At 48.9% G+C, this 20180-nt stretch overlaps 1 protein-coding gene across 1 annotated transcript in view; it reads left to right on the top strand.

Annotated features, from left to right (window-relative positions):
- The first annotated feature begins 699 nt into the window (after nucleotides 1-699).
- KCNIP1 (potassium voltage-gated channel interacting protein 1) overlaps nucleotides 700-20180 on the top strand; it is a 407173-nt gene continuing 387692 nt past the window's right edge. Inside the window, exon 1 of the mRNA XM_027520005.1 lies at nucleotides 700-1091. Coding sequence (XP_027375806.1) covers nucleotides 839-1091 — 253 coding nt within the window. The 5' untranslated portion in view covers nucleotides 700-838. The remainder of the gene's footprint in view (nucleotides 1092-20180) is intronic.

Below are 20180 nucleotides of genomic sequence, written 5' to 3' on the forward strand. Positions count from 1 at the left end.
CGCATTTGCCGACTACCTTGCAGTTTTACTTCTAAGAGTATTGTACTGTAGTCAAATTGTTTGAATTTCAGCCATTCCTCTATGCATCTCTGAGGAATACTTTCTTCATCCAGAAAAGCCCTATTTGCACTCCTCTGCTGCCCTGATGAGAGAGGAGACTCTTACCTGCTCTGCAGGGGTGGGAGCTGGAGCTGAACCGCAGACTTTGGGTGGGCGTGTGTTGGGGGTGTCGGTGAAAAGGCACCTGGAGCCAGGAGGCAGCAAGGGCATGACTTTCCGAGTTGCGGAGGCTGGCAGCCCCTGCTGCTGGCACCAGGGAGCCACACAGCCCAGCTCCCATGGGGCTCCCCACTTGGCCCGACTTCTCCGTGATGCAAACCAGGCCACTCGGAGGCTGCCTGCAAACTTTCCACTGAGCGCTAAGCAGCGATCTCCCGCTGTGGGGGGAGTCTTCCCAGGTCCCAATCAGGCACAGCTCAGAGAATTGATCTATTAGATTAACCAGGAAGGAAAGAGCGGGAGAGCGAGCCGGGAGGCTGTGGAGTGGAGCGTTTTTGCGTAGCAGTCCCCTCCCTTCTGACTTGGGTATTAATTGCTACATTACCACTGCCATGTAAGAAAGACAGTCAGCAAAGCCTGGGAGAGCTCCAGCTCCTCCCTCCCTGCTCTGCTCAGCTTCCCTCTCCTCCTCCATCCCCTCGCAGCGCCCTCTGCCCTGCCGGTGCTGGCCCAGCCTGGCATCTGGAGGTCCTCCCGTGTCGAGGACTTGGGGGGACAGCGGGAGGGGCTTGGCGGGAGGAAGGAAGGGAACAGACACCGTGCCCTGTGGGCTCTCTGGATGCAGAAGCCGGACTCACTGCAGAGGCAGCTGTGCTGTTCCTGGAGCCTCTGGGGTGCATCCATCTCTCAGGATCCGAGCAGGCAGGCTCCAAGTTCCAGGGCACGCAAGGTGGGTGCCTCCCTTCTGGGCGCTGACAACACAACCTGCCTTTCCTCTGCCACCATGAGCGGCTGCTCCAAAAGATGCAAGCTTGGGTTCGTGAAATTTGCCCAGACCATCTTTAAGCTCATCACGGGGACCCTCAGCAAAGGTAGGGAGCCTGGCCTTGACCCGCGTTTTCTATCTTGGTGTGGTCTGGCCGGTCCGAGTGCCTCGGTGCAGTAAGCGTGGCATTTCGGTCCACCTGGGTCTCCGAGGAAGCTGGAGGAGAAACTGGTGGCTGGGTTTCGGGGTTGCTGACAACCTGGGTCCTGGCTCTGAGCAGGCGGGCACCAGGCCAGGGAGCTCAGCGGCTGTAATTGCCCGGAACTTTGGAAATGGATTTGGTGGTGTGTGGCTGATTGGTTACAGGCGGGCAGAGGGACAGGACCCTTCCCAGAGCACTGGAAACGGCTTAGAATGACTAGAGTTTCAAGAAGTTATCCACAGAGGAGTGTTGTGTCTTGTTGATAAAAGAGAGATTTGATGCGGTGGGCTGTGAGTAATTCTGCAGATCAGAGACGCTGGAGGGAGCCAGCAGGAGTGGCTTCGAGGCTGGAATCCATGGTGCACTGGTGAATACAGGATCTATATTAGCTCTGGGTCTGGTGTGCTGAGAGCTTTCTCCTCTTGGGTTCCAGGGTCTCGTGTTTCTGGGGTTTTGTTCATCATTTCTTTGCGGTTTGGGATCCCTTTTCCTTCTGTGTCTCCTACGTAAGCCCATGCCCCAAGAACTGGGGTGGCAGGGAGTCTTCAGGTTTGACTGCCCAGGTAGCCCACGAAGGGTACTTGTGGACCAGAATCAGGGCTCCTTGTGTGCCATTCAGCCTCAGGACACAGAGGGGTGGCTAACGTCTCTGGGCCATCTCTGTGTCTGGGGCCCCTCATCGCACTCTGTACCAGGGAGTGTGAGGCACTCAGAGACACTCTGGCAAACTTTCTGGAGATAAAATTTGAAGAGAGAGCAGCAGCATGATGTGACTGCACTGGCTGAAAAAACGTCTTTAAATATTCATGCCCTTCGTTCAGGGGGAAAGAGTCTTGGGGGAAGCAGCGGACAGGGTATTTGGAGAAGGAGCGAGGCCCACAAGCCCTTGATGGGGGTTTTGAAAATGACAGTGAGAGATGATAAAGGCTGTGTATGAGCCTCTCTGATGACCTGGGTCAAGGCTGCCCGGCAGGTCTAGCCTGCTGACATGGTAAGGTGGGTATAGAAGGAAGGGTGGTGAGGTTCTGCTTATTTCTTTTCTCCGCTCCTTTCGCCGCTCCTGTTCTGTCCCCCACTGCACTTGTGAAACAGGTTACTGCCCCTCCTGGAACCCCAGGTGAAATGAAAACTCAAAACTGAGAGTCAGCTGCCAAGCAGAATTCCCAGGGGCTCCAGGCAGGGTGGACTGGGGTGAGGGGAGAGAGCAAAGGGCTCAGAGGATCGCACAGAGCGGCCCCACTCAGTCCTCTGACACGAATGGAGTGCTTTCTTCTCACGCCGGCGATTCTGGCTCTCGCGGGTAACGGGTGGCGAGCGGCATCCTATCCCAGTCTCTGCTTCCCAGAACACGATGGAAAGAGCTTTGGCCTGGACTTAGGCAACCTAGGTCTCAACTCCAGCTTTGTTCCTTACGCAAGTCACAGCCTCTCTGAGCCTCAGTTTCCTTATCTGTAAAATGAACCTAACCCGTCTACCTCCCAGCCTTGTTGCAAGGATCCAGGGAAGCTGAGACACAGGCTCGCTTTACGGGGCATGATGCAGTGACCCCACGTGAAGGAGCCGCCAAGGACTGAGATGGTCATGGGTCTGCAGAGGGGACCCAGACCATCCAGGCTTCCAAATTCTTTCATGTATCTGACTTCAGGCGGGGCTGTACACTCCAGGCAGCATCAGAGCAGGGAGAGATCTCAGAAGGACTTAACGCAGCAAGCAGGGGTGAGTGTGAGCAGGTGAGGCCAGTCAGGGAGAGAGAGGGTGTGCAAAAGGGTGTGTATAGAAGACAGAGGGTGGATGGCTATTTGAATAAATGAGCATGAAGATACTTTCATCTGCATATTTACCTATAATCATTCATTTAACATTTATTGAGACCTGTTCTGTGCCACACTCATAAGACACTGGACACATGGATGAATAAGGCTCAGGCCCTTTGTCAAGAAACGTGCACACTGGTAGGAACACAGACCAAAGACACAAGATGCAGACACCATGGGGACGTCACGCTGGTGCTGAGACGGAGGAAGGCATCAGAGAACAGACGCCCGGGCAGGTGAAGAGCTCCTCTAAAGGCAGCATCTCAACCGAGTCCAGAAGGCACACTGGGGCTGGGCAGCAGAATGAGGTTGGCGCTGGCAGTGGGAGCTCATTGAAGCCTCAGTCTCTGCAGAGCAGCCAGCCGGTGGGTCAGGATGGCCCCCTCTCTCCACTCAGAATTCCAGAGACTGAGATCTGTGTGACACAGAAAGGGCTCGTGGGACCAGCGCTGGGGACCGAGTGGCCGCCTGGACTTCCCTGGACCTGCTTCGTGCCGAGTTTCTGCAGACCCATGTGTGAGGTGACACTGCAGGCACCGGGGCGGCATGCTGCTCCTGGCTCCACAGAGAGCCCTGAGTGGTTACACAGCCCTGGCTCTGTGCCAGGCACATGCTGGGAAACCAGCGTTCTGCCCACCCCAGGTGTTCGGTAAATATTTTTAAAATAAACAACCAAGAAAGCCAAGCCTAGAGCAGGGGAGTGGAGAAAGGTCTTTTTAATGTATAGACCAGCCCTAGGTGAATTTAGAGTAGAGCCTATGTGGACATGTGACATTTGCATCGTGATTTCTGATTTTCATTGTGATTTCACTTATTCATCACACTGAGCCCTAGATTTGTGATAATCCAACCTTTAGAAGAATTTCTCTCTACTCCTTTTGCAACTGAGGAATGTAAGACTCCCAGGGACCTCCAGCTGGTCCTGGGAGCAGCTTACCGTTTCTGCCTGCCTTGGGAATAACTGGGGAACAGGGAGGGCCCACGAATGCCCATGTCACCTCCCTCTGATGTCAGCCCTCCCCAGTCCCAGTGGTCTCAGTGGCTGGTGGCCTAGATTTCTCATGGCTAGATCTCCAGATGTGAACAGATCAGGTCCTCCTCCTTGACATCGATCTTTTCCTTCACAGCTTTGATCACGATATGTGATCTGTCTTTTCTTTTAGGAACACATCAGCTAAAGGCTGTCTTCCTCATTTAAGCTCTATGAGGGCAGGGGCCAGGTGCATTTTTACCCACCACTGTGGCCAGTTAGGCATCCAGGGCCCGGCCCAGAGTGAGTGCACCACCAGTAGGGCTAAATGAGTGAGCAGCGCTACGCGGCACCCTGAGGTGATACCTGGAGTAGCTTGAGTTTCTAGGAAGCACCGTGCACACCTCTGTCCCAGAGGTGCTCAGTCTATGGCCAGAGGGTAAGCCTCCAGCCAGACAAATCATTGAGAACCTTGCCTGAGCTTCTTTGTGTCTTGGGAAGGGCTTTTCAGTTGTCAACAGAGGGGCGGTCGTGTGTGAGTCGTGGGGATGGGCAAGTGTCTGGCAACTTCACTCCTGCCCCTCCGGCTCTACTTTGATTTGCTTTACTTACTGCATTTTATTGATATTTAACAGCAAGTGTCTAACTTAAAAAAAAAAGTTTGAAAGCCGATTATGCAGAGGAAAAGGCAATTTGATGCCAGACTAGTACATCTTGGGCTTTCTGCTGGGGAGCCTCGTGTTCTCTCTGGCCTCAGTTACCTACTCTGTGAAGTGGAATCATAAGTGTCCTCCTTATAAGATTACACAAGATTGTCTGCCTAAAGCTTCCTGCGCAATGGATCTCCCGGAAATGTTCCATGGTGCTCCCGCAGTGGTTAACTGGTACTCTCAGGGCTGCGAGCATCTGACAGCAGGGATGTCTCACTTCCTGCTTGTTTCTTGAGCCCCTGGCACAGACTCTGAGAGCAACTTCTGCTGCTTCCCTTCTCCTGAGCTTTCTCTCCTGTGGCCCACCCAGGGCTGAAACTGACATTTCTTACACCTGACTCCCTGATCAGGAGCCACGAGTGTGCCTCCCAGAGCCAGGCCCTCCCCTGCTCTAAGGAAGATCTTAGCAGAAGCCCAGCTCCCTGCTGGGAGTCCCATAGCTCCAGCCTCGGGGGGACCTGCGTCCTCCTCTTCCTGTGCAGCCGGCCCCGCAGGTCTAGCTCAGAGACTCCAGGACTCGGAGGCAGAAGCTAGAGGTCGTGCAGGCTCCCCTCCGGCTGGGGAGGTTTAAGCCCATTTCCTTCTGCATTTTGTAAACCCATTTGTCGCCCCAGGCGCACATGGCAAAGCAAAGCAGGAGGTAGGAGTCCAATCCGGGAGAGCTTCAGTTGTCCTGACCACCCATGTGGCTGCGGGGTCAAAAGCGGGCCGGTACTGATCTTGTAAGATTTATCTCAAGGACTTTGACCTGGAGCCCCAACTCCCCCTCCTGCCCTGGCCCAGGTCACTTCTCTCTGCACCGCAGGAGCTCAGCTTCAGACCCACTGGAGACAAGCTGTGCCTCTTGCCATCTCTTCACTGCTGTTCATGGGCCTCAAGAAACTGACCTTGAACCTGGGGAGGACTCTGCCCTCGGGCAGGCTGGGCTGGAGTCCCAACCCTGCGGTCCACCAGCTGTGTGAATTTGGGTGAGTTGCAAAACCTCCCCAAACCAAAGTTCCTCCTTGTTCATTGGAGATGATAGCGATATCAACCACGAAAGGCTGTTTTCTCATTTAACAAGGATAATACAAGTCACAGGCTGGCAGCTTGCAGGGAAGGGGGCGACTCTGCACTTGTAGGGAGTTGAGAGCAAGTCCCTCCTGACCCTGGAAGTAGGCATTGCAATCACTTCAAACCATTTTTACAATTTAAGGAGACTGACCTTTAGCTAAGCCAGGTGGCCTAGCTGGCGATGAGTAGCAGGGCTGGAATTAGATCGGGTTCTAGTGGAGTCAAGACCAGGTGCTTCCCTGTCCCCGGGGCTGAGGAAGATGCCCCTGCAGGCACGCTCCCCACCTTGTGACCAGGAAAGTTCCCCCAGCTTCTCGTTAATTTTGTAGGTGTGTTTGTCAGAAATGATTGTACCTGCTGAATCAATTCAGGGCAGCCATCTGTCTTGCAAGGAGTTGGGACAAATTCCATAATGTGGCATGGCCTGGATTAAGGAACACTGATGGGTAAAGGGAACACCCCCACACTCCAAGGTCAACGAGACAGATGCATGTGTGCCCACCTGGCCTCGCTATCATCTCTGGGGTCTGGGCACCTACTGAATGGTGGGCCAACTCTGCACCCACGAGGGACCCTCCCTCACTGCTCTCCATTCTTAGAGGGCAAGTATGAAACATGGTCATGCCAGTGGAGAAATACACAAGTTTTATGTCATCAGGCAGACTAGAATAGAAACATCGACTCTTTACTAGAATTATCTAGGAAAGCAATGACCTTGACTCTGGGGATCTTGCAACCTGTGAGATGTGACAGTGCCCTCTGTCAAAAGGAGGACACCACCTGCCTCCTGAGAAGCTCAACTTGTGTGCACCCATCTTTGCTGGGAAAATTAAGGTCCCCACCATCCCCGGTCCGAGCTAGTCTGCTGTCCCAGCCATGCAGGTAAGCACTGAGTCCGTGTGAACACAACCTCTTCCCTGGTTGCAACTGGCAACCTCTGAGCGTTTGTACCTTGCCATCAGCAGAAAGTTCCATCATTCTGGTCCATTCCTGCCTCCTCAGTCCCAAGCCAGAGCCTGCCAGGGTGGGCAGTTGCTTGCTTTGGCTCTCACCTGTTCAGTAGCCCTCATCCCAGCCTCCAGGTCTCTTAACCCTTGTCCCTCTGTGGCAGACCCATCACTCCCTGATTCATTTTGCTGGCCAGGTGCTCTCCTCAGGGATTGGGACTCTGGGGTCCCCTTAGTCCCACAGCAGAGGAGAGAGGAGGGTGGGACCTCCTCCCCCTGCCCAGGCTGTCCCTCTCTGGGCCCCCAGGCCTCTGTTCCACATGACACCGATACCAGGCAGGAAGGATTTGTTCAAGGCTGCTTATCCCAGCCCTGCTGCACAGACATCCTGTTAACTTTAAGACCACGGGGGAGCACCTAGTTTGTTTCAAATTAAAAGTAGCTGGAAGTGGGCCCCTCTGGCAGGTGTGAGGGCTGCAACATGAAGACACAGTGGCTCAAATCAGGTCTTACTCAGTGTTGGGAGGTTCGGAGCTCCCTGGCCACGCCAGTGTGACCCTCACTTTCCCCATTCTGCTCAGGTGGCAGAATCTTCGCTGGATTACCTCTCTCACCAGACTGTAAGTCCCACGTCCCAGAGAACTGTTGATTCGTGAGAACAGATGTGGTTGGGTGAAGCAGCCACAGAAGGCTGGAAGACGCTGGGGACGCACAGCTCTGGAGCCAGGCAGCCCTGGCTTCGAATCCTGCCTCTGCCTGGCAGGGCAGCCCAGGGCAAGCCACGTCCCACCTTGAGTCTGTGTCCTCCCGTGAAAAATGGGGCCAGTCTCTCCCTCCTCGTGGGGCTACGAGGAGAGGGTGCCTGTGGCACACCTGGCACCAAGCACAGAACAGCTGCCCAGGGAAAGGCACATTCCCACCCTTCTCTTCCTTTCCTGGGGTTAGACCTTGGACTTGTAGCTGGCAGGAAGGAGGGAGAGGCCAAAGAAACAAGCCCTGAGTCAAGGCTTCTTCCGGCTCTTCTCTAGGTGCGCTGCTCCTCCAAAGTTGCCACCTCCACCCTCAGCCACTCTCAATTACATCTTTGTAAACAAGGATTTGTCCACAGCTGAAATTATCCTTTTTATTCAGTGGTTTTATGTTTGTATTGACCATTCCCTTGCCCCTCTGAGAGCAGGCACAGTCGCCGCATGGGCCTTAGGTGATGCCTTGAGCTGTGGATGGATGTTGAATAAATGATGACTGACTGCTTTCCCTGCCCAGCAACACTCAGGAAAGTGTGACTGGAGTCCTTTTCTGAGGCCTGGGCTTTATTAGGCTAGTGTGGAGGCCTCCCATGCCCCATCTTCCTGTTCTGAATTTCTGTGCAGGAAGTTGATAGAAGTCACCAGCCACAGTGACCTTGATGAGGTGAAGGGTCAGTGCAAGCAAGACCAAGGGCCTGGCCACCCCTTCAACCCGGTTCTTGCATGCTCTGTGGGATTGCCCTTGCTGCCTGGCCATGGTGGCTGGCCAGATGCACAGAGGGGAGGTCACACAGGCTCCCCAGGCCAGCTGGATGCAATGGAAGCCAGCACTCCAGGAAGAGACACCAGTGAAGATGTTTATGACCACCGTCAGCCCCATCCCTGTACGCTCCACGAGAAAGCCTTCTTCCTGTTGGGATGATGGCAGGAGGGCCATGAATGTAATGCTAAGCATGGTCCTGTCTTCCTAAAGCCATTGAGTTCCACTTCGTGGTCTTAGAGCTGCAAAGAGCAGCTGACTGGGAGCTGGGCCTGGGTTTGATTCCAGATCCTTCCCTTCTCTGGGTCTCAGTGTCGTCATCGCTAAAATGAGGGAGTGGCTGGTTTCAAAGGCCCCTTCCAGTTTTAGACTTTTAAGATTTCCCAGCAATCCTTGTAACACTATGCATGGCATCTGCTCTATGCCTGACATGGCTGTGAGCACTGCACACGGTTTTATTTAATACACACAAGAACCCTAGGAGGTGGAGAGCTCCCACTAACCCTCTTGACGGCTGAGAAGTTCTGGGCTTCAGGAGTGGAAGTGTCTGGCTCCAGGTCACACAGCCAGCTTGGAACACAGCCAGACTTGGAAATCAGGCTGTCTGCCTCCAAGTTCCGGTTTTACTCCTTACATGACACTCCCTTCATTTCTGAAACTCAGATCTGGTGTAGGAAAGTAATAAAGACAAAACTGGTTCTTTCCCAGCTTAACAAAGAGGTGGCCCAGGTTTCAAGGCCTCCATTCTGACCCAAGCAGCACAGCTCTGGAGAATTCCCCTGAGATCTGTGACTCACTGCCCCCCAACTACACCCCAAATCCTCATGCACAGATTCCCCTTTCCCAGCCCAACCACAAAAAATATGGGAGAACTAGCCCAATAGCTGAGATTGCACAGAGGGGGAAGAGAAGAAATACCACCCAGCAAGCATTCCCATTGTAATTCCAGCCCAGCCAGTTTCCATTTCTTGCTGGAATGAGGTGCTTCAGAAGCAGAGGCAGATAATGGAGCAGGAGTCAGAAGGGTAGTTGTGATTCAGAGGCTTGTGTCTGAGAGGCTGGGGTTAGCCTACCCAATTTTCTTTCTGTAATCTTTTGATTAACCCTGGGCCAGTTGGGGTGGCATTTTTCAAACCATCTGTGCTTGGCAGGCAAAGCCAAGCCCAGGCTTGCAGCTTGCTATCTGAAAACATCAGCTGGGAACCGGCTGTGCCTTGGGATACTCCTAAACCACAGCCATGAGGCATATTGGACTGCAGCACCCTCCTGCCGTCCTTGCGTTGATTAACCCTGTCCTGGCCTCACCCGTCGAAAAGCAGCAGCCTGTCCTGCCAAACCCAACAGGGCCCATATGAGGAATAATAACGGCTGCTGTCCATTCACTGTGTGCGATTTGTCTGCTAAGGTTTTACAAGGATCCCTGCAGTCAATCCAGCCTGGCATTATGAGTTACCTTCTTTAGTTATTCCCACCGTGAGGCTGGGAGAGGCTGATTACTTTACCCAAGATGACAAAGCCAGAGCTATGACTCTGAAGCTCGCATGCAGTACCAAAGAAGCACTCTCTGCCTCCAAGCCCTCAGCACCGACATCCTCCATCATGGACTTTTTTGTGCTCCCCGCCCCCGTTCACGTGCCGAGGCCCTAACTGCGTTCAGGCTGTACAGTGCGTCCCCTGCATAGCAGCCTTCAAGTTGCCAGCTTTCTGAGACGTGAACGCGCGTTCGCATGTTCCATCGTGTAAGTTAGTTCCTGTGTCACGACTGTCACGTGTGTGCGTCCTGTGCCAGTGGTGGTGCTTCTGTGTCCTTTACAATATTGTGCAGAGCACAGTAATGCAGCATCTTTATTGCAAGCCCAGGATGTTCAGAAGCAAGTATAAAACCAGCAGTGATGGAGCGGCTACTGCTAAGAAGCACCAGCTGTTGCTATACCATCAAGTTTGAGATTGGAGAAGGAAATGGCTACCCACTCCGGTAGTCTTGTCTGGAAAATCCCATGGACAGAGGAGTCTGGCGGGCTACAGTCCACGGTGTCACAAAAGCTAGACACGACTTAGCGACTTAAGATTTAAAATGCTTTCTTTATTTTTTGTGTTCGTTTTTTAAATATTATTGACGTGAAAAGCATTATAAACCTATTACGGAAAAGTACTATATAGTCAGTTGTGTTAGTCGGATACCTAGGGTAACTTTGTTGAACTTACAAACTGGGCTTACAGACACACTTTCAAAATGGAATTCGTGAGTACCCAGGGGACCTAGTATATTTTGAGATAAGACTTAAAACAAGTATTTCAGGTTAAATGAGGTGGGGCCCTGATCTGATGAGACCAGTGTCCTTACAAGGAGAGACACGCACGCATCGAAAAGGCCACGTGCAGACACGGTGAGAACACAGCGGCCTCTGCGAGCAGAGGAGAGAGCCTCGCCAGAAACGAGCTCTGCCAGCACCTTGGGCTCAGACTTCCAGCATCCAGAGCCGCAAAGAAAAATACTCCTATTGTTTAAGCTGCCTAGTCTGTGGTATTTTGTTAAGGCAGCCCTAGGAAATTAATATGCCCCACAGACAATTCTTTACATAGCATTCTTTCCCACATTTTGTATTGTCATAAATATATGTAGCATGAAATTTACCATTTTGAGGTGTACGATTCAGTGGCATCGATTGCATTTCACATTGTTGTACAGCCGTCATCACCATGTAGTTACAGAACTTTCCGTCTTCCCACACTGAAGCTCTGTCTCCATCCAACAATGACGCCCCTTTCCCTCCTCCACCAGCTCCTGGCCACCACTTCACTTCCGCTATGAATGTGGTTATTGTCAGTCCCTCATGTAAGTGGGGTCACACAGCATTTGCCCTTTTGCACTTGGCTTATTTCACTTAGAATAATGTTTTCAAGGTTTATCCATGTAGAATGTGTCAGAATTCCATTCCTTTTTAAGGCTGAATAATACTCTAGAGTAGGGATTAACCATAATTTTTTTTTTATCTGTTCAACCATCGCTCTTCACCCATTCCCATATTTTTAGAATACATAATCCGCTTCCTCGCAACTCTGCCTCCAGTGATTTCTTGCCAGGTTCAGAGTCAAATGCAGACTTTCTTCTGTGGTCTATAGCCTTTTTTTTTTAATAAAGGGTTGACTTTATTTGTATTTATTTATTTGAGTGCAGCAGACCTTAGCTGCAGCAGGCAGGGTCTGCGTTGCGGCTCACAGGCTCCGTAGCTGCGGGATGTAGACCCAGTTGCCCAGCAACTTGAGCCTGACCAGAGATGGAGCCCTCGTCCCCTGCATCAAAAGGCAGGTTCTCAACCACTGGGCCACCAGGGAAGTCCCTACGGCCTTTGCATGATCTGTCCCTGCATTTCTGGCCTCCTACTCTGCTGACATTCTCCTCCCACCACCAGGTCATGCTGTTCTTGCTGAAACACCAGGTCCTAGCCCCCGGGTCCTGACAGTCACTCTGCCCTCTCTCTGGACACACTCCACCAGCTTTCCTCTTCTTCTCTCCCGCACTTCATTCAAATCCCTTCCTGTCTGAGATCCTCATCTCCTTCTACACACAACGGCACATTCTAACCTCTGAGGCTGTCTCATTTTCCTGAACAGCACTCCTGCATTTCCGTCACATGTTTATTCCTTTGTCTCTGGCCTGGTTTTTCCACTGACAGTCCAGCTCCACAAGGGCAGGGGCTGTCCTGGCTGTAGCTGCTTTCCCAGCACCTGGGCCAGAGAAACTGAGCAGGCCACCAGGCAGAAGAGATGCTCAGGAGGGGACAACGCAGTGGGAAGCAAAGCTGGCCCTGGAACCTAGGCCTCTGAGTCTTCTTTCCTTTCCTGGTAGTCTCTGCCCTGCATACCCATTAAAGCCTTTGCTTCTGTGTTCTGTCTTCTCGAGTCCATCTTTCTGTCCACATTTATTCTCCCTAGCAAGGTGCCAGTGATCCTAATTCAATGGAATGGAGAAAGGAAGAAAGGAAGGGAGGATAGATCACAAGTCTTTCTATTTGCATGTCTTCCTGTGGCCTCTAGTCAACACTCGTGAAAGCCAAGCAAACCTCTCTCTCCTGACTTCACTGTTTCTCCATACATGTCCCCAGTGTGTTTTTGTTCAGTAGCTCATCTGTGTTCGACTCTTTGTGACCCCATGGACTGCAGCATGCCAGGCTTCCCTGTCCTTCACCATCTCCCCAAGTTAGCCCAAGCTCACGTCCATTGAGTCAGTGATGCCATCCAACCATTTCATCCTCTGTCATCCCCTTCTCCTCCTGCCCTCAATCTTTCTCAGCATCAGAGTCTTTTAAATGAGTCAGTTCTTTCCATCAGGTGGCCAAAGTATTGGCGTCAGTCCTTCCAATGAATACTCAGGACTGATTTCCTTTAGGATTGACTGGTTCGATCTCCTTGCAGTCCAAGGGACTCTCAAGAGTCTTCTCCAACACCACAGTTTAAAAGCATCAATTCTTCTGCACTCAGCCTTATTTATAGTCCAACTTTCACATCTCCAATTTGCACCTTCGGTTATCTTGCTCCCTGAGTCCCATTGATTATCTTCCCCCTGTGGTTCTCTTGTCTGTCACGCTTTCCGTTCTCAGCACTGTCCCCAGAGTCCAAGCTCTCATCATGTCTCACTGCTTTGATGCAGCTGGCAGGCCGCATCTCTTCCCGATTCTCCCCTCCTGTCTCCTCCACACCAGGGCTGACAAAGAGATGGTTCATTTAACCCAGGAGCCCTACTTCTGGAATTTTACTCTAAGCAGATCATCAGAGATGTACACAAAGACTTTTATTCAGGGGTGTGCATAAGGGTATTGCATTACAATAGTGAAAAATTGGAGATGATCTCAACTTGTCAAAAAATAGTGGGCTAAATAAATTTTGATTCATCCATCTGGTGCAATAATATTAAACCTTTGAAAAATTATTTTGAGGACTATTTAATAACAAGCAGAAATGCTATTGACATAATATCAGGTGAAAAATCAGATTACAAAACTCTATGTACAATGAGACTCCAATCTGTGAATAGATACATGGACAGAAAAAGTACAACAGAAAAGACACAAACAGAAATCCTGGGTTTTAGCTGAGATACATGGTTATTTTTTAAAGTTCTTCTTGATAAAAGAACTATATTCTCTGCTTTGTCTTCAATAAGCATGTATATTTAATCAGACCGTAAAACATCATTCACTGAATACACATCTTTAATTTTTTAATTCTTCCCAATAGCTTCAATAAAAGTTATGTCTTCATTGCATTATGACATTGCCTGTCCTCTTCATATTAGAGCATACCCAAACTTCCGGGCCTGGAGCTCAAAGCCCGTACCCTGTGGTCCCACCCCACTTCCTGCTCATATCTCCTCCAACACAAACACCTTCTCCTCCAGCCACACTCATCCCCACCTGGTTTCTAAACCAGACTTGTGTTTTATATCCCTGAAACTACCCTCAAATGAGTCAAAAAAAAAAAAAAAAAAAAAACACAGTGAAGGAGTGCAAATATGACAAAATATTGATAATAATTTGTGAACCAAGGTGAAGGGTATGCATCTCCTAGATACTAATTTTGCAACCCTCCTATTATGTTAGTCTCTCAGTTGTGCCCTATGGGCTATAGCGTGCCAGGTTCCTCTGTCCATGGTTTCTCCAGGCAAGACTGCTAGAGCAAGTTGCCATTCCCTTCTCCAGGGGATCTTCCCAACCCAGGAATCAAACCCAGGTCTCCTGCATTGCAGGAAGTTTCTTTACCTTCTGAGCCACCCAGGAAGCCCTTCTATAGGTGGACATTTTAAAAACCTCATAGTTGGGGAAAACAAAGGGGCTAAAGGCATTGACTTCACTAAGAAGTGACCTTAGTTTAAACCCCAGCTCTAGGGACTTCCCTGATGTTCCAGTGGCTAAGAGTCCATGCTTCCAGTGGAGGGGGTTCAGGTTCAATTCCTGGTCAAGGAACTAAGATCCCATGTGCTGTGTGGTGCAGCCTAAATAAATAAATCCCAACTCTGCCACCTATTAACTGAGTGACAATGACCTCAGGCAAGTTAAGTACTTCCTCAGTCCCTGTTTCCTCATCAGTAAAGTGGTGATAATGAAATCATGTATTTATTTACTACCATTGCCTGGAGAATTGTATAAATGGAATAAATGGGTGTAAAGGTGTTAGTGAAGAGTCTGGTCACCCTAACCATTGTGGACTACCAGTATCGGTGTTAAACAATGGTTCTTAACCATGAAGTTATCTGTAGTGCTCTCTACCTTCCTTAACACTCACCTCTGGATAACTAAGTGAAGCGCTGTGGTTTGGGGATCTTTCTGCCCCTGGCTCAGAGCAGTGAGCATTCAGTGCAGGTTCCCACAGCATCGACATCTCTAGGTCCTGGCATGGTGCCTGGCAAAGAGAAGGCAGCCAGTAAGGGCAGGAATCCCAAAATGAAGAACCAGAAGGGTTCAAGCTTCACTTTAAAGAACGCTCATCTCATCAGATACAAGCTTGTAACCTTGCTGATGTAGCCGCCTATTCCCACGTGCTTCTCAGAGATAAGGCATCACCTTGATAAATTAGCTGTGGATATAAGCTTCCTGCAGTTGGCATGGAGATGCAATTTAATTTCCAATTAAGCCTGATTTCTGGGCCAAGGGATTTGCCTGCCTCACACTGGGAGGATTATTCCAGCCAGATCTATTGTCAATGTTGGTGGTTCTTCCATGAAGTAGACTGTCATGGAAACTGATCCTTTGGCCCTTGGATGGTTCAACCAGGCACTGCTTTTCCCCTGGAACTGAGTTTATACAGGTAGATTCAAGAAAGTTCAAAGTAGACTATCCATAGCAGAAATTTTTAAGACAGAGCACAGTTAACAGAATGAAAAGGAGAAGCAAGATGGTCCTCCATGCTCACAAGAAAGAAAAGTGGGAAGTTGCTCATGAGAAAAAGAGGGAAGTGGGAAGTTCTCCGAGCTCAGAGAAGAATCTATATCATCTGAGGAAGGAGACACCTTTGCTCAAACGGACGGTGAAGATTTGCTGAGCATCTTTTCTATACCAAGGGCTGTGCTGAGCACTTCACATTCAGCGTTGCACTCAATTATCAGACAAAGGATGCTGTGCTCATTTTCCTTTTTTGAGGGGCTGCACCTTAGCAGCATGTAGGACCTTAGTTCCCCAACTAGGGACTGAACTTATGCCCCCTGCATTGGAAGGCAGATTCCTAACTGTTGGACCACCAGGGAAGTCCCTCATTTTCCAGTTGAGGAAATGGAGCCTCAACTGCCTAGATTCATAGACAATCTAGATTCGAACTCTCACCTTTCTGAGCATTCCTCCCTGCAGGCCCCCTTTCCAAAAATAAATAAAACACATAGTTTAGAACCAGAAGAATAAGGTTACACTAAGCTGAAACTTACTTCCCCCCAAATTTAAGAATAAGAAAAAGCCTTTAAAACATGTTCTGAAAGAGAGAGTAGAATGACTGAGTCTGCTTGGGGCACATGATCCGATGGAGGGGCGAATGGCACCGGTTTCTGTTTGGCTTTCACACCTTCCCTGCAGCGTGATGGACCGGTGTGGCTACAATGCTCACAGGAAGTCAGAGGCTCAGGCTGCTCCAGACCAACGAGGTCCTGGCTTATGACTCAGACTATTTCAGTTCTGGGAGTTGGAAAGAACCAACAGAGAGCATACAAAACAGTGTTTAAAGACACATGTGTACAAGATGTTTCAAAAAATACCACGTGCATGGCCAACAGAGTCACAGAAAAATTAGATACCAAGAAGGCGTCACGTGGCCCAATTTTTATTGATGATTGCAAAAGAAAATCCTGAAGCTGTGTATAAATAAGCATGTTGTCCACTCCTGGACAAGTTCTGGAATGGAGTATGGAACCAGTGGTTTGGGAACACCTGGAGAAGAAAGCAGGGTTGACCAAGAGAAGTGTGAGGTCCCTAAGAAAGAGACACGTCAGCACAGCCTCTCTTCTTCCCTGCTTTTTAATATGGTGACCAGTTCATGGACTGCTGTGGCCGTAGCATGCCTGGGTTGCTGCCGGGTGTTTGATGGGCTGTGGGCCGGGCTATCATGGCATCAGGCAGAGCATAGCTAACTCCATCCGCCTGTCCATGTCGGCAGCTCTCCATCTGAATCTTTTCAGGGCTTTTCCAGATGCTTTGCTTGGGTGTCACTCCACATCTGTGAGCTCTTCAGAGATGTGGCTCCAGGGAGCCATTTGAGAGCCTGGGCTCTGTGGGAAGGTATACAGAGGCACCCAAAGAGCTATCAGTCCTGTCGAGAATTTGCCATTTTTGACATTAGGCAGAGACTAAGAAGCAGGACATTTGCTCCTTGGAAGAAAAGCTATGACAAAGCTAGACAGCGTATTAAAAAGCAGAGACATAACTTTGTTGACAAAGGTCCCTTTAGTCAAAGCTATGGTTTTTCCAGTAGTCATGTACCTATGTGAGAGTTGGACCATAAACGAGGCTGAGCACTGAAGAACTGATGCTTTCAAACTGTGGTGCTAGAGAAGACTCTTGAGAGCCCCTTGGACAGCAAGGAATTCAAACCAGTCAATCCTAAAGGAAATCAAACCTGAATACCCATTGGAATGACTGATGCTGAAGCTGTAGCTCCAATACTTTGGCCACCTGATGCGAAAAACTGACTCATTAGAAAAGACCCTGATGCTGGGAAAGATTGAAGGCTGGAGGTGAAGGGGACGACAGAGGATGAGACAGTTGGATGGCATCATCAACTCAACCAACATGAGTTTGAACAAGCTCCAGGAGATGGTGAGGGACAGAGAAGCCTGGTGTGCCACAGTCCTTGGGGTTGAGTGAACAACAGCAAGGGGAAGGGTGCACAGTGGTTAGAGCATAGAGTCTGAAACAATACTGTTCAGGTTTGAATTCCAGCTCTGCTGTTAGCTAACTTTTGACCTTCAGGAAGTTAAATCTCTGCACTGTTGTTGCCTCATCTATGAAGTTGAGATAGCAATAACAGCCTTAAAGGACCTTGTTAGGGTTAAATGAACCATACATATTAAAGCTTAGCCTGGATCCTAGCCTACAGGTGCTCAACAAATATTCGCTTTTATTATTGCAGATGATAGATTATAGTCCAAGGAGTAATTTCCTAAATAATCCTGAAATAGAAGGAGCTGCCTCTCCATACAATGAGTTATTTGTCAAAAAAGATGTTGACATAAGTTGAAAAAGAGAAACATTATAGGAAGGGCTCAAGCACCAGACTAGAATGTGGGGAAAAGTTAGATGATCTTTAAAGAACTACTGACCTTCAGAGAAAATGAGTTTATGTTTGAATATAAGAAAACAAAGGAGTGTCAAAAAGCAAGGGCTCCAGAATGGACAGAGTAGGCTCAGGGCAACAGTCTCCCTGGGACTGGAGACAGAAAACATGTCTGAAAGCTGTGGAGGCCACAGAAGCCCCTGTTTTTACTTCATGTAGCTTGAGGGCAGTTGGTGTGGGGTAAGGGAGATTATGGGAAGTTGAAGTCTCTGTACCTGAGAAGGGAGGCACAACCTTTGCGATGAAGCACCACCTTTGTCTAACACTCAGTCGGGAGTTGATTGTTCTACAGTTATACACATCTCTTCCCCATCCTCCTTAGCATTTAAGGAAGTTGTCGGATGAGCATGTGCTTTATATGAGTGGGAAGGGAGAGCTGTGGAAATCTAGGGAGATGACGAATTCCGTCTTTGAATCGACATGATGAAGGTTAAGGAACAGGAAGATAATTCATGAACAAATCCATTGGTGGCAGAGAGACCCTGGAGGCAGGAGAGATGGGGAAATGGAAACTCCCCTCCTGGCTCCAAGTAGGGATCACATGAAGCTTAGAGGAGGCCATGGATGCACACAGGGCACAGTGAAGAGGAGCAAGAGGACCCCGACTGTCTCCGGACACACGAGGTCAGCAGTTCCAAAGCTTTCTGGTCGCAGAATCCTTTTAGAGTCTAAAAACACACTTACAACTCCAGAAGAGATTTGGTTTATATGGGTTATATTAACCAGTGTTAAAAGTGAAGGGAACTAAAAAGCCTCTTGATGAAGTGAAAGTGGAGAGTGAAAAAGTTGGCTTAAAGCTCAACATTCAGAAAACGAAGATCATGGCATCTGGTCCCATCACTTCATGGGAAATAGATGGGGAAACAGTGGAAACAGCGTCAGACTTTATTTTGGGGCTCTAAAATCACTGCAGATGGTGATTGCACTCATGAAATTAAAAGACACTACTCCTTGGAAGGAAAGTTATGACCAACCTAGATAGCATATTCAAAAGCAGAGACATTACTTTGCCAACAAAGGTCCGTCTAGTCAAAGCTATGGTTTTCCCTATGGTCATGTATGGATGTGAGAGTTGGACTGTGAAGAAGGCTGAGTGCCAAAGAATTGATGCTTTTGAACTGTGGTGTTGGAGAAAACTCTTGAGAGTCCCTTGGACTGCAAGGAGATCCAACCAGTCCATTCTGAAGGAGATCAGCCCTGGGTGTTCTTTGGAAGGAATGATGCTAAAGCTGAAACTCCAGTACTTTGGCCACCTCATGCGAAGAGTTGACTCATTGGAAAAGACTCTGATGCTGGGAGGGATTGGGGGCAGGAGGAGAAGGGGACGACAGAGGATGAGATGGCTGGATGGCATCACTGACTCGATGGATGTGAGTCTGAGTGAATTCTGGGAGTTGGTGATGGACAGGGAGGCCTGGCGTGCTGTGATTCATGGGGTCACAAAGAGTCGGACACGACTGAGCAACTGAACTGAACTGAACTGAACCATTTTAGGAATGAAAACTCAGAATGTTTCATTTAAATGAATTTATTTTAAAACAATGATAAACCCATTCCAGGTTAACAAAAGATTATATTTTATTAAAAATAGTTACATTTTCAAAAAATTATTGAGAAAGGGCGCATTGTTTTCCTTTTTTGCAAATTGCTTTCGTGCTCGGCTTAACAGACAACAGGTTTCTCAGGTCCGTGTTCAGTCTTTTGTGATATCACACGTCACACACATAAGCCCTGAAAGATTCCGCACATGGTGAGATTGAGAGTGCAAAAAGCAGGCAGTATGTAAATATTATTATGAAAATAATTCTGACCTTGCCGGCCTCCACTTGAGAACCATTACCCTAGGGGCTTCCCTGGTGGTCCAAGGGCTAAGACTCCTCCTTCCAGGGCAGGGGGTGAGGGGTCAATCCTTGGTTGGGAAGCTAAAATCCCACATGCCACATGGCCAAAAAACCAAACATATTTTTGTTTCCATTCACTCTTTTATTTTAGAGAAAGCATTTGAACACAGAAAAATAGAACAAATAATATAAAACACCCATATGCTCCTCAGAAAGCACCCCTCAAAACTAATGTGTTAGCATTTTGTCACATTTGCTTCATATTAACATTACAGATACAATTGCATGTCTTCAAATACCTTGCCTCCTCTCTAGAAGCAGCATTTGGAGTCTATCAATTCCAAAAATATTTTTAAAAAAAAACAGAAATATATTGTGACAAACTCAATAAATACTTAACAAATGGTCTACATTAAAAAAAAAAAATTTTTTTTTAAAGAACCATTACCCTAGACCATGGTGAATTTCTTCATGTCTTTCTGATTTTGCTTTGATCTCTTTTCCCTACATACGAAAGGGCAGTGCCTGATGAGGCATAAGATAGCTGCACTGTGATCAAACAGTATCTTTGCAAGTATATAATTCAAATTCCTCTAAGTGCAAAAGACATTTGCTATTCTTATGCACCAGCCTGTGCTGCCAATTAGCAATACGGTGAGTGCAGCCTACAATCTGCACACCCAAGGAGTTTTGAAATTAGGAGGAATTTTAGGTGAATTGTTGATGGAGGTGGGGGAGGCTAGCATTATTTCAGGAGGTCACAAAAATTGAGGTTTGAGTCATAGTTTTCATTGCATTATTTTGAGTTTGCATCAATCAGGTTCTTCACTGTGGAGAAGG

The sequence above is a fragment of the Bos indicus x Bos taurus genome, chromosome 20 (genome assembly GCF_003369695.1).
Source record: "Bos indicus x Bos taurus breed Angus x Brahman F1 hybrid chromosome 20, Bos_hybrid_MaternalHap_v2.0, whole genome shotgun sequence".
Classification (NCBI taxonomy): domain Eukaryota; kingdom Metazoa; phylum Chordata; class Mammalia; order Artiodactyla; family Bovidae; genus Bos; species Bos indicus x Bos taurus.